This window comes from Ursus americanus, chromosome 6 (assembly GCF_024610735.1).
Source record: "Ursus americanus isolate L20-20 chromosome 6, mUrsAme1.1.p, whole genome shotgun sequence".
In the NCBI taxonomy this organism is placed as follows: Eukaryota; Metazoa; Chordata; class Mammalia; order Carnivora; family Ursidae; genus Ursus; species Ursus americanus.
Genome location: NC_142132.1, coordinates 51,047,646 through 51,063,092, shown reverse-complemented (window position 1 = coordinate 51,063,092; position 15,447 = coordinate 51,047,646). Strand labels below are relative to the sequence as shown.

The 15,447-nt window shown below is 36.1% G+C and overlaps 1 protein-coding gene across 3 annotated transcripts in view; it reads left to right on the top strand.

Moving 5' to 3' along the window:
- The window catches only part of ADK (adenosine kinase), a 540,886-nt gene that overhangs the window by 171,581 nt on the left and 353,858 nt on the right, over positions 1-15,447 (top strand). For all 3 annotated transcript variants that reach the window (XM_045783164.2, XM_045783166.2, XM_045783165.2), the window contains one exon: positions 7,461-7,539. In XM_045783164.2, coding sequence (XP_045639120.1) covers positions 7,461-7,539 — 79 coding nt within the window. The remainder of the gene's footprint in view (positions 1-7,460; positions 7,540-15,447) is intronic.

Sequence of the window (15,447 nt, the reverse complement as noted above, 5' to 3'; positions counted from 1 at the left end):
GGCAAGAAAAAGTGAGGAAAGAAAAGAAAAGAAAAAAAAAATTGTCATTGTTCACAAATGATGATTATGTATGTATGGCAAAAACAGATAAATTATTGGAATTAATTAGAGATATTAGCAACTTGAATAGAAAAAACTTGTTATATAAAGAATTATATCTCTGGGGCTGCTGGGTGGCATAGTTTGTTGTGTCCGACTCTTGGTTTTGGCTCAGGTCTGATATCAGGGTCATGAGCTTGAGCCCCACGTCAGGCTCCATGCTCAGTGCAGTCTGCATGGGTTTCTGTCCTCCTTGGCCCCTTCCCCCCCACACCCCACTCTCACTCTTTCTCTCTCTAAAATAAATCTTAAAAAGAGAATTATATTTCTAAATACCATCAACAAGTAAAAATTAGGTTTAAACAAATATCACTTACAGTAGTACTAGAACAAAGTATGGAATAGTGACTCTAATAAAAGATGTGCAAGATTTATGGGGAAAATAATGAAACTAATTGAGAAATATTAAAGACCTAAATAAATATATTGTGATGTACAGTGTGATCAAGGATTAGACAGTTTAATATTGGAAAGGTTATCACTTTCCCATATATATCTGTATCTGTATCTATCTATCTATCTATCTATCTTTAATGCAATCTTAGTCAAAATCTCTGCAAATTGTTTTTTGGAAACTGACATCTAGTTACACATTTATATGGAGGTACAAGAATATTCAATGCACTCATGAAGAAGAACAAGGTGAAGATACTTGTTTTTCATTAAGACTTATAAGGCAATAGTAAGTAAGACAAAATGCAGTTTGTGCAGGGGAGATATACATATCAATGAATCAGAATTAAGAACCCAAAGATGGTCAAGCATGCATAAATCATTATCTATCTATCTATCTATCTATCTATCTATCTATCTATCTATAGTGATAATGGTTCTGGAGGTTACACCACTGTTCACTTTATAACTTTTTAAAATTGCATATTTATTTAAGATACCCTTAAGAAATTTATTAAAAAAACAAAACTAAAGAAAGCCCAACAATGTAAGTTCCCTCCTTCTCCACTCCATAGGGCTACAAATATTAAGTTAATGTTTTTAGTTTATCATTATAAATTTACTTAATATGGTTATGCCCCATTCTTTAATTAACAAATTTACATGTCTATTGACTCTCCTCTGGAAGATGAAGAATATAGTGCACTTTTACTGTTTTTTCTTTTTCTTTCCTCATTGCCTTCTTTTATGCTTTTTATATATTTTAATTTTTCTAATGATTGATTTTATGACTTTAAACAATATACTTAGAACCTCTTTTGAAAAGTTGATTATTAACATTTGAGATACTTATGGACTCTTTAACTGAAGGAGAGAAAATTAGTAAACTTTTTCTTTCATCTCTCCCTTTTCCCATCTTCAAAATGTCAGTGTTATATATAATGTTTTTACATTTTGTAAATGCTATTAAATGTTACAAATGTTTGCAACTGTAATTAAATGTTATATGTTGTATCTCAGCATAGATTCTAAAATTGAAAACCAAACAAAACTTCATTACCGAACAACTAGGTAACTGTTCTCTGTAGAACCAAGTAGCGTGATTGGAAGGATTCATAGAACACAAACTACATTCCTTTTTTATTAAAGCTTTTGCTATTTAAGGGAGAATTTCATGTGTAATAAGATGTAATGGGCCCTCTTTAAATTTCTTTTTGGATTCCTTTACTTTTCCAAAGTCATACACTTTGGACATACATTCTCACTTTTTCTTTTCTTTTCTTTCCTTTCCTTTCCTTTTTTTTTTTTTTAACAACCCATGCTGCCTTCTTTCTTATGTTTCCTTTTGATTGTTATACCTCCAGCTTAGTAATTTTCTTTTATAAATGCAAGGCAAAACAACACTTATATGTGAGGCTTGTATTTTCCCTTATGGTTATTAATCTGGGTGGATATTGAATTCTATTTGGGAAATCTTTTTTTCTTCTAGCATAGAATATAATATTTTTTTTAGCATCCTGTATTCTTTAAGAAGTCTGGTGTATTCTGATCCTTATTCCTTTTCAGATAATCTGTTATTTTTCACTCTAGAAGTTCTTAAGGTTTTCTCTTAATATGAAAAGTTCTGAAATTGAACGAGGTATTGTCCAAGTATAGATCCTAGTCCCCTCCCTAATAGAATTGCTTCATATTTGGACAAATCTGAGGATTATATTTTTTTCTCTTTTGAATACTTTTTTTTCTAGTATTTTTTTCTTACTCTTCATTATCTCTAGTGTCCCCATCACTCCCCTTCTTCTTCTTCTTCTTCTTCTTCTTCTTCTTCTTCTTCTTCTTCTAAAAGATTTATTTATTTATTTATTTATTTATTTATTTATTTATTTATTTATTTGACAGAGAGAGAGACAGCCAGCGAGAGAGGGAACACAAGCAGGGGGAGTGGAAGAGGAAGAAACAGGCTCTATCCCAGTACCCTGGGATCACGCCCTGGGCCGAAGGCAGACGGTTAACGACTGAGCCACCCAGGCGCCCCTCCCATCATTCTTCTTAAATGGATCTTGGGCCACCTGATCCATTCTCTGTGCCTCTTAATTTTTCTTTTCATCTCTTATATTTCTTATGGATTTCCTTTGGATTTTTGGGTGTATTCCTGGGTGTTTTCAGCTCCCTTACCTCATCTTATTTTTTTATCCACGTCCATTTTTATTGTTCAGGTCATCCTTTCAACAATTGATATTTGTAAAAATTTCAACAGTGGTTAAGCTAATTTATAGAAACTCTGTTATTTCCTGGTTGCTTCTTTTTCATATAATTAGGCAGACAGATATGCCTGTATTGTCTCTGAGAAAAAAAATAGGCAAGTAGTGGAATATACTGCAGCAGTTCTTCAGAAAGTTAAACAGTGAAAGTTAGCAGTTAAAAGTTAAACTGATCCAGCAATTCCACTCCTAGGTATATGCCCAAGAGAAATGAAAATAGTATGTCCACACAAAATCTTGTATGTGAGTGTTCATCACAGTATTATTCATAATAGCCAAAAGATGAAAACAACCTGTTCCAGGGATGGATGAATGGAAAAAACATGGTACATCCATAGAACACAATGTTATTCAGCCATAAAAAGAAATCAAGTACTGACAGATGCTCTAGCATGTATGAATACTGATAACAATATTCTAAGTGAAGGAATCTAGTCAACAAAATCATATACATAGCATATGATTCCATTTATATGAAATGTCCAAAATAGACAAAAATACAGAGATAGAAAGTAGATGAGTGGTTACTTAGGGATGGGGATATTTGGTTTTCATAACTAAAGATATGGAGGTTTCTTTATGAGTTAATGAATATATTCTAAAATTGATAGTGGTGATGGTTGCACAATTATGAATATACTTAAAATGATTGGATTGTAGACTTTAAATGGGTGAATTGTGTGGTATATGAATTGCATTTCAATAAAGCTGTTACCAAAAAAAAAAAATTTAAAGGAAAAAAGTTGTCAGGTAGGCTAAGAAGCTACACAGTTGTCAGTATATGGAAGACTTTACAGCAGCAGATTGGAACATTTAAACACATTTTATTCTTGTGGATAAGGTAGGAGTGTGTTCCAAATAGAGTGTTTAAAGGAATTACTCTTATTTTTATGTCTCCTATCACTGCTTTGTCAATTCTATTATATTTTCTTTCTCTTAAGCTAGATTTATTATTTCTCAAATTTGTGGTCTGTGTGTGGCCTCTTTGCTTGCTTAGTGGTGCTGTTACACATTTGTTCATATACATGTATATGTATAAATATATATAAAACATGTTTTTTGACATCCAGTAAGACTTGGAAGAGGAAGCAAACATATGCTTCATCAACCATCTTGACATGTGAGGTCCTGATATTTTTGTACCTCTTGAACTGATTCCAAAAGTAATGTTAATAAACAAAATTTTGGTTTCTATAGAAAACTCTCTTCATTGGCTGGAATGAGGAGAAATATACACTGATTTATACACACACACACACACACACACTGATTTTTGCGTGTTTGTAATTAACAAGTCATTTTGATACTACAGTTCTGATTTTGATTCACCATTGTGCCATATGTGACCTCTGTTTGGCAATCTACTCAAACTTTATGTCTAACTTTTCCTATTTCTGTCTTCTTTTTTTAAAGTAATCTCTGCACCCAACATGGGACTCGAATCCATGACCCTGAGATTAAGAGTCATAAGCTGTACTGACTGAGCCAGCTGAGAGCCCCCAACTTTTCTCATTTCTTAAATGAAGGCATTCTTTTAGGTCCATTTCATCTCTAAAATTGATCATGTTTACTCTGTTTTTCACTTTATTTTTGTTATTGAACTCTCCCTGCACCATGCAATAGTACTTTTTTGTAAGAGTGGGATGTTCTTTATTTGTGTATCTGATATGATAGCCACTATTTACACGTGGCTGTTGAACACTTGAAACGTGGCTAGTATGACCGATGAACTGAATTTTAAATTTTATTTAACTTTATTAGCTTAAATTTGAATGTCTGTAGCTGTAGGAGACCAGTAGCTACCTTACTAGACCAATATGGTTCTAGACTGTTCTGGTTTAAAAAATACTAATTTTGTTAGATGATCTGGAGAAAAAGGATTATATGACCAAATAAGCTGAGGAAGTATGTGTACTATATCCATCTTAAATTTTAATATGCTTATCAGCATATCAGAGGCCTTGAGATATTCTGAAGAAAGAAGCCTATTTAACTATCACTCAGTTTTCCTAAAACTTACGGGTACTTAGGACTCTCTGAGGCTTTAGGGTTTGGTTCCACAGCTAACGTTTCTATAATACTTATTCTATGCCTAAAGTTACTGTTTTAAACATTTCATTCAAATCGTAATTTTTTAAATGCTCACCACAAGTTTATGAGGTGGGTACTATTTAGCTCCTATTTACTTTCCTCATTGGAAAGTGAAACACAGAAGGATTCATAGATGTGGCCAAGAACACACAGGAAGTGGTACAATTTGTATTCTGGTCTGTAGGCAGATTGCTGTTGAGCAGTATGTGTATGCCTTCCAAAACAGACATTCATTTTACATTTTTCATTAAACTTTCCCAAGTTCTTAGAAATGTACTGTAGTTGGTTTATTATGATTTTGGTATCTATAACAAATTTAGGCCCATCTCATTTCCCCCCAAAATATTATAGCTATTTCATTAGTAGTTGTTTGAAGGGAGAAATTGATGATGGATTAAAGAAGGCTATAACTTAAGGAAAGAGATTCTTGAGGAAATGAGAAAGGATGGTATTGCTATAACTACCATAAATAGGGAGCTTACAACAGAATCTATTCTTTCACAGTTCTGGAGGGTAGGAGTTTGAATTAAGGGGGTTGGCATGGCTTTGTTCCTTCTGAAGAGCCTAGGAGAGAATCCTTCTTGCCTCTTCCTGCTTTTGATGGGTGTTGGTATTCCTTGGCTTTCTTGGCTTATCACTTGGTCTTTGCCCCCATCTTCGCATGGTCTTCACCTTTGTGTCTCCACTTCTGTCTAAGAAGACTTGTTATTGGATTTAGGGCCCACCTGGGTAATACAGGAGGAATGGTCTTATCCTTAACTTATATCTGCAAAGACTCTTTTTCCAATAAGATTACATTCACAGGTTCTGGGGGGGGGGCATATCTTTTTGGAGGCCACCCATTTGTAATTCAGCTCATTACAAATATCATCCAAAACCTTTGGAGGAATTGGTTTTTGAAAGTGGAGGGACTTCAAATGCACCTGGCAATTCATCACTGTATGTTTACTTTATCCATTCACTCTTCCTTTCTCTAATCTCTAACATCACTCTTAACTGATACCTAGTTCAGAAAGTAAGTAGAAGACAACTTTCTTTGAACTACTGCAACTACCCACCTCTGCTTCTGTGCCTATCTACTTTGCCTTCTCTACTCTTATTATTATATTAGTATTGTTAGTGGTATACAGATACCGCTGTCAGTGTTCTGGGCAGGTTTGCTAATTGTGTTTATTGGCATCTCAGGGTATTATAGATATAATCCCAAGGCAGTTGGAGGTATGGGAGTGGGTATAACTCCATTTTTCCTATTTCTGATATAACCATCTCTATATTTGTCTTTTTTTATTTTGAGATTCTGTGAAATGTTTTATTTTAGTGAAAGGATCTACTTCTGTACTTAAAATTTTTAAAGGTTTAAAAATACTTTTCAAAACTGAAACCTTCCTTGAATATTCTGCTCATATCCCAATCTCTCTCTTTTTTGACTGACCTCCCGTAGCATTTGCTGCCTACATTGCATATATTTTGTTATTTGATAATTTGATGTTTTCTAATTTTCTCTATTTTCTCGTGTATTCATCCTTTTGTCCCTCCAAAGCTTGTTAGCCCTTTGAAATTAAATTACGTACTTATGCCCCTTGGATTTCTCTCACAGACTCTAACATGCTGAGCTATGTAATAAGTAGTATTGATTTGAGATCCAGATTAATAAGTGCCATCTAATTTGAGATTTATTCAGATCAGTGTCCATAGTCCTTTGGCAGCATATGTGTAGTAGAAGGGGTATACATGGATTGTCTTAAATGAAAAGCTTCATGTGTGGTGAATGTATTTATTTTCCTGGAAAGAAGTTCTATAGCTTTTATCAGATGCCAAAATAATGAAGTATCAAAGCTTTTAAAGCATTTCTCTCTATGCCTTTATTTGGCAGATACAGAAATTATGTCACCAAGCAACTTGCTTAGAATCATACAACTCAGTGTAGTTTCCTAGTTCGTTCGTTCTTTCTTCCTTTCTTTCCCTCCTTTCCTTTCTTTCTTTCTCTCTTTCTCCCTCACTTTCTTTCTCCCTCACTTTCTTTCTCCCTCACTTTCTTTCTTTCATTCTCTCGTTCGTTCTTTCTTTTTTTCAATTTTATTTATTTATTCATCAGAGAGAGAGAACAGGCAGAGGGAGTGACAGGCAGAGGGAGAGAAAGAAGCAGGTTCCCCACCAAGTAAAGGAGCCTGATGCAGGACTCGATTCATGACCTGGGTTGAAGGCAGACGCTTAACTGACTGAGCCACCCAGGCGTCCCCAGTTCTTTAAATTATAAACTGATTGTCTTTATGATATTTAAAACTTTAAACTTATTAGAATATACATTTGTACAATCACTTAATATGGGAAAATATGCATTGCTTATAATAATTTATGAATTTTATTTTTACCTTTTCTGGTTTAATGGTTAAAAATGGACAGCTTATATATTTTGAATTTTTATAATTGTACATTTGTGGAAAAAATTTTGTAAGTATTGGAATTTAGCAAAGTTGTTTTTCATATTTCAATTCATTCAACATAATTATGTCATTCAAAATATTTTAGTAATTGCGATTTAGTGTACTTCTAATCAGAAAAATTTGCATTGTCATGACTGACAGATGCTAACTTTTTTCTACTGTGATTTCCTTGTAGGTTTGATGAACTTGTAAAAAAATTCAAGGTTGAATATCATGCTGGTGGCTCTACCCAGAATTCAATTAAAGTGGCACAGGTTGGTTAATTATTTTAAAAGTTATAAAGAAATGGATTCAGAATTATTCTAGGCTATTTTATTGCTACAGAATAGTTTTGTCAGTTTTGAATTGGGATTTTAGCAATCACTGCCCATCTAATCAACAAAAATTATTTTGTTATTCCTTTCATTATTGGTGAGCTTGAACATCCTTTAATATGTTTATTGTTCATTTATATTTCTTCTTAATTACTTGTTGAATTTATTGACTTTATTTTATATTTCATATGTTAATAATTTATAGGAATTCTTCATATTTTGAGGATATTATTCCCTTTATCAGTTGGAAGTATTTATTTCTTATTTGTACTTTAACTCTGATTAGTTTACTGTGCCAGAGTTCTTAGATTTGTTTTTATTTTTTTAAAGATTTATTTATTGGAGAGAACAAGTGAGCAAGCAGCAGGGAGGGGCAAAGGGAGGAAGAGGGAAACTCAAGTAGACTCCTCTCTGAGCATGGAGCCTGATGTGGGGCTCGCTGTCATGACTCTGAGATCAAACCTGAGCCAAAACCAAGAGTCAGATGCTTTAAGTGACTGCACCACCCAGAAACCCTAGTTTTCAGTTTTTTTAAACTATAATTAAACTTTATGGCTCTGGTATTTCATATATTATATAGAAAGGACATTCCTGTAACAAGATACTGCCATTTGCTTGTGTTAAATGCAGCTATATAGGCATATCTCTTTTATACATATGTACATACATAAACGTATTACCTGTATGTGTAAATTCATATCTCTGTATCTATACCCATTTGTATCTTCCGGTGGATAATTGGGTAAATTCATTTTGATATATACTCTTCAAGTCAACAGCCGAACCTAATCTTGAATGAGAGTGTTAATGTTCTGTGTATACTTCTAATTATGAGGGACATGAAAAAGCTTTACCACTACCGCTGGTTCTTACCTCTGCAATTTGAAAATTAGCTCAAAATCCTACTTAACTGCAGTTGTAGGTCAACTCTGATGGACTTAGGTCATTTTGAGTTCTCATTGATAAATGCTTTTCTTTTGAATTTTAAGTAACTTTAAAAGACTAGAGAAGTGGAAAGTTGACAAAAGTTGAGCAATTTCTGAATTTTTGAACTAAGTCTTAGTTGACTTAGACATACAGTGTAATTATCCCACATACTTCTAAAGCTCAGATTTCATCATACTATTAAAATATTTTCAGTTGTAAAAATTAATTTCTAAGGTAGTGTGGTCATTTGTGTGGAGTGGCCTGGGGAGAAGGTCCTTGCATTTATCGATTGATTTGTATTGTTTCTGTAAAACCTCTTCCTGCTGGTCACTTCGTGAGCTCCCGTTAACAGAAAGAGGATAATTTACTTTTTGTCCTTAGGTTATATATTAGCTGCTTGAGCTGCCGAAACAAAATAACACAGACTCTGTGGTTTAAACAATAGAAAGTTATTTCTCACAGTTCTGGAAGCTAGAGGTCCAGGGCTGAGGGGGCCATCAGGATTGATTTCTGGTAAGGACTTCTTCCTGGCTTATGAATGCCTGCCTTCTCGCTTTGTCCTCACGTGGCCTTTCTTCTGTGTCCACTCAGAAAGAGATCTCTGGTGTTTGTTTCACTTCTGGTAAGGACACCACTCCTATGGGATGAGGGCCTCATTCAGAGGACCTTATTTAACTTTAATTCAAGGTCCTATCCAAAAACAGCCACATTGTGGTTTAGGGCTTCAATATATGAATTTTTGGGGAGAGGAGCACCGTTCTGTCCAGATAATTCTGTAACAGATAATTCTTTTAAAGCCTCAATCTATCAAAGCATGTGCTACTGCCTCTTCAGTCTTTTTTCTCCTGGATCTGGGAGGATACTAGCTGTCCACTAATAAGTTCGCTCCTTACTTGAGGATCTTCATCAATTTCTACCTTTCCGAAGTTTATACTTAAAAAATATCAAAGTCTCCATTGGATTTATACCCAATGTTAGTCTCATTAGTAAATCAGTGATTGCCTAACTTATTATTTTGCAACATTCATAATATTATATGTGCCCTGTAACAATGTATTTTAGTAATACTGTATTGTTCTTAGCTTTAAAAAAGGAAGAAATGGAATTTAAAATTTTGGGCAATTCAAACGATATTTTTATTTTATTATTATTAGTCGTAAATTTGGGGTTAACATCCTATCCTGATTGCCAGACTATCCATTTTCTTTTTTATCATAGGCAAAGCAGTTCAACCAACATGTGTTGATATGTATAAAGCTCTGTGCTATATGATAGACACATCAATAAACAAGAAATGTTCCTTGTTTACAAAATTCTTGCTTATATTGGGAAACTTAACATTTCTTTTCTCTTTAACCACTATCCTAAATTTTCCTCTTCTGCTCTTTCTCTTTTTCTTCATTACTTATTAAATTCTTACTGTGTGCCAGGTAGTCTGTTAGATGTTAGTCAGATGTTAATGATAGACTCGGTCCATATTTTTGAAGCTTTCCTTATAATCAAAATACGGATGGGGAAAGGGGTGGTGGGGTGCAGAGAGAGAATGATAAACTATTAAGTACAATATAATGTTATAGAAAAAATCCTCTCTGCCCCTAAAAGACAGATAAACAAACCCATTTACAAGAACCAGAGTAAAAATACATCAGTACTCATGTATGTGAGTTTCTGGAAACCTGAAGGCAAAACTCTATATATCTTCCCAAGTACACCTCCAATATGATACTCAGTTACTAGCTGAATCACGACAATTCCCATTTTCTCAGGCTTTTTATCTCATGTTCTAGATTTTTTTTTTTTAAGGATTTTATTTATTTATTTGACAGAGAGAGACAGCCAGCGAGAGAGGGAACACAAGCAGGGGGAGTGGGAGAGGAAGAAGCAGGCTCTTAGCGGAGGAGCCCAATGTGGGGCTCGATCCCAGAAGGCGGGGATCATGCCCTGAGCCGAAGGCAGATGCTTAACGACTGCGCCACCCAGGCGCCCCTCATGTTCTAGATTTTAGGAAGTTTAAAATTTGAACTAGGAAAACTAAAAGAGATACCCATGAAAACAATTTTTCTCTATCTAACTTGAACCCTTCCTCCCCTGGCGTAAGACTGACTTATCAGTCTATTTTGTAAGATTTTTTTCAGACTGTTTGTGGAACCTCTCAGAAGCTGCCAGAAAGAGGCAAGGGTGATGCTTGATTTGTTCTAGATTTGTTGCTTTAAAAGCAGAGCTGTTCTGCTTTATATTTTGTATATTAGCTTTGGTATAAAATTGAATTATTTTAAGTTACACTGCCCACTCATACCCATTAGGATGGCTACTGTCATATCAAAGATTTTTATGTTTATGTTGCCAAGGATATAGAGAAATTGGAACCCCATACTCTGTTGGTGAGCATGTAAAATGGTGTATCCACTATGGAAAACAGTATGTTTCTTCAGAAAAATTACAAAGAGAATTATCATCTGATCCAATAATTCCACTTCTGAGTATGCTGTGGACTATATGTTTGTGTCCCCCCAAATTTATATGTTGAAGCCCTAACTCCCAATGTGATGGTATTTGGAGATGGAGCCGTTATTAGGGGGTTAGATGAGGATATGAGTTATCTAATCATGAAGAATTAGTTCTTTTATAAGAAGATACACGAGAGTTTGCACTGCCCCTCCCTCCCACTACCACATGAGGGCACAGTGAGATGGTGGCCATCTACAAGCCAGGAAGAGAGTCATCTCCAGGAACCAAACTGACTGCACCTGGGATCTTGGATTTCCAAGCCTCCAGAACAGTAAGAAATAAATTTCTGTTGTTTATGCTATCCAGTCTATGGTATTTCAATTGTGGCAGCCTAAGCAGACTAAGACAGATTACATACCCACAAGAATTGAAAGGAGGGTCTTGAAGAAATATTCGTACACCCATCTTCATAGCAACGTTATTCACAATAGCTAAAAGGAAAACATAGAACTATTAAAAGGAAGGAAATTCTCACACCTTCAGCAACATGGATGAATCTTGAGGGCATTATGCTAAGTGAAATAACCTAGTCACAAAAGGCTGAATACTCATGATTCTCCTTATGTAAGATACCTTGGGTTGTCAGATTCATGGAGATGGAAAGTAGAATGGTGATTGCCAAGGGTTAGCAAGAAGGGGGAGTTATTGGGGCGCCTGGGTAGCGCAGTCGTTAAAGCGTCTGCCTTCGGCTCAGGGCGTGATCCCGGCGTTCCGGGATCGGGTCCCACATCGGGCTCCTCTGCTGGGAGCCTGCTTCTTCCTCTCTCACTCGCCTGCTCTGTTCCCTCTCTCGCTGGCTGTCTCTCTTTCACATAAATAAATAAAATCTTTAAAAAAAAAAAAAAAAAAGAAGGGGGAGTTATTGCTTAATGATTATAGAGTTTCAGTTTTACAAGATGAAATGTGTTCTAGAGATGGTTAGTGGTGATGGTTCTTCAACAATGTGAATGTACTTAATGTCACTGCACTGTACACATACAGCTGATTAAAAAGGTAAATTTTGGGGGCGCCTGGGTGGCACAGCGGTTAAGCGTCTGCCTTCGGCTCAGGACGTGATCCCGGCATTATGGGATCGAGCCCCACATCAGGCTCCTCTGCTATGAGCCTGCTTCTTCCTCTCCCACTCCCCCTGCTTGTGTTCCCTCTCTCGCTGGCTGTCTCTATCTCTGTCAAATAAATAAATAAAATCTTTAAAAAAAAAAAGTTTATGTCTGTTTTACCACAATTAAAAAGTAAATTTAAAAATAGATTCTAGAAATGCTTCAGTGGGCAATGATATCAGGGTGATTCAAGTTACAGATTTCATTTGCTTATTCACCAATCAGTGAGGCAGTGTAACAATTTAAGAGCATGGGCTTATTCTTGGGACCGTGGGAGTACGTTAGAACTGGAATTGAGTTCAAGCTTTGTCACTTTACTGGCCTTGAAGCCACGAGCAATTTATTCAGCTTTTCTGGGTCTTTCATCTGTAAATGTGGTGGTTAAAGCTTATCTTGGAAGTTGTAAGGATTAATGTGATAATGTTTATAAAAATTATACTACTTTTAAAAAGAAAGCTTGGAAACCACTGAGGTTGAAGGCTTTTTTTTTTTTTTTTTTTTGCCATTTTTCTGTATGTTTTTCATCTTAACAAAACTTAAATTTACCCATTTATGGACAGGACAACCAGAATTGTGGCTCTCATCCACTTGAAAATAGTAATTTCAATCTAGCCCTCAATTGCACATCTTGTTTTGCTTTTCATTTCCCCTAATATTTTGAGGCTACTTTTCCTTTCCCTCTGACTGATGATCCAACTACATAATTGCCAAATTATAATTTATGTCTAGGATAGCCACACAGTTTTCAAAAATAGGACATTAGAAGTACTTTCCTTTAGAAGGACAACTTCTCAGATTTTCCTTGGCAGACAATAATAGGAAGAACTGATTCATTTGTAGATAAAGTGCATATTTATTGAGTGTCTGCTATGTGCTAGTCCTTGTTCTAGGTAGTAACTGGTAACTTAAGCTCTCTTGTCAAATTTGAAGAAAAATCTGAAAAAATAGAGTCTTAGAGTGAGCAATTCTGATACAGTCTTTGTTGTATCTAATTCTGATATAGTCTTGTTCAATGAGGACATTGAGGTTGAGCTTACAGTGGTTTAAAAAGTCTATGCAAATACAATAGGAAGGAGTTGATAGGGATAGCCCACCAGGAAAAGTACTGGGTTTTGTTTTGTGTTAGTGTGTTTGATTGGTTGGTTTGGGGCTTTTCTTATCCATTTGAGTTCTCCTTTAGTCCACAAACAACTGGATTACAGGTTGCATTTTTTCTATCATTCTACATTATTAAAGAAACAAGTATTGGGCAGCAACTAACAACCCAGGAGAGCTACAATAACTGAATGTCTGCCAGATGCTGGGAACTGTAGATATGAAATAGGTTGGGATCTATTCTAAGGGTAAAAATTCAGTGATCATCTGAGTTTTCGTAGACCACTTAATTCTGTATATTTCTTGATGGTATATATACCATGTGAAATATGTGTTTTCTATATCTGTATGTGTTTTATGTAATATAAAACGGGTGGATGGAATTCATATATAGTAAACTAATAGGTTGTAAGATTGAAGCAAAAGTCATAGGACTTTTTTAAAAGTGTAGACCGTAAATAATTAAGTAGCTTAGGAAATAGGCAAATCTGATGTGCTGTATATAAATAGCAAGTAAGTTTGTAACCTGTAAGACTGCTAAGAATAGACTAAAAAAAACTGTTGTAACAAGTAAGAGTATTACTTATAGAAAGGGATGGAAAACAATATCGTCAGCATGTACCACTGGGCTAATAGTTATATCACCCCAAATTGACCACTCATTAGTGACACTTAGTATGTTCTCATTCTGGCCCCACACACACTACCCAGGAAAGGCAAATAAAACCTTGACTGTTCGGCAGGCCATTTTCAAAGCTTTAACGTCTTTGCTCTTGAGTTTCTCTCAGAGAACAAGTAGAGTGTGTATGTGTGATCCTAAGCCCTACTGTCTGTGGCCCTCTTGCTTGAACTGTGACCCTCTTCTCATAAGTACACCATCATCATCAGGGAAGGCTGATGAGGTGAATAGACAGGGCATTTGAACATTCAGCTATAGTGAGGTCCTTATAACTTGATTGCCTCCTAACGTGTTACAGTGTGATTCTTAGCTTTTCTCCTTGCTGTTTTTTTTTTTAATGGATAAATGTGTAGTATCAACATCTTAATTTGGTTGGTAAGCCTTTTTTTTTCTTTGCCTTCGGGGATAGCTGGCATGTTTACATATTTGGAGGCTACTAGTGCTTCAAGGTAATTTCCCCACACAATACTAGGTTTAAGTGGATTTCTCCTTGTTCCATGGTTTAATAATACCTTACGTGGTAGCTATGTAAAAATATGCAGAAACATTGAAAGGGAGCATTGTTTGCAAAGATCATCACTTCTATGAAAGAAGAGCTAAAAGTCATACAGAGAGTAAATGTTAACACTTTACAATCAGTGTAGAGCTCATTCTGTCAGATCTGACGAACAGTCATACTTTGATATATCAATTGATGTGGCAAATCATGTCAGCAAGAAAGTGTTCCCATTAGTTCTTTAATACTTTGATTTGTTAAGTTAGGTTCTTGGAGATTTTAATGTAACCACAGGCAACATAAAATAGTATTGTTGCGATATCCAAATACAATCCTAGACTTTTCTCATCTGCATGTTTGACAGTGCAAATTTAAATCTTGTAAAATTTCATTCAGTGTGAACGTCTTTTTAATGAAAATTTAAAAGTCTTATCTAAAAAGTATTCTACACCCTTTAGACAGAGACGCGCCGGCCCTGGAAGTGAGGGCAGGGTCGCCGAGTTGGTGCGCACATCCCGGGACGGCCGCAGGGTTGAGCAGCACCAACAGTAACAGAGTTAAAGTGGCCAGAACATCAGTGGAGAACGGGCCGCAATCCCTCTGTTCTGTGACAATGCAGCCTCTGCTGCTCTGACCCTCAGAAGAGGCATAGCCGGCCGCCAGGGAAAGCCGCCAGAGAACAAAAGCCTGGAAATACCGGCTCAGAGAGTGCCCATCCCCATCCTCCCTCGCAGGGGACACGGAGACTCTAACCAAACAGGGTTGCCTGAGTATCGGCGCGGCAGGCCCCTCCCCCAGAACACAGAAGGCAGGCTGAAAAATCAAGAAGCCCACAACCCGAGGCGCCTGGGTGGCGCAGTCATTGAGCTCCTGTCTCCGGCTTAGGGCGTGATCCCGGCGTTCCGGAAAGGAGTCCCTCATCGGGCTCCTCCGCTGGGAGCCTGCTTCTTCCTCTCTCACTCCCCTGCTTCTGTTTCGTTCTTGCTGACTGTCTGTTTCCCTCTCTCAGATAAGTAAATAAATAAAATCTTTAAAGAAGAAGC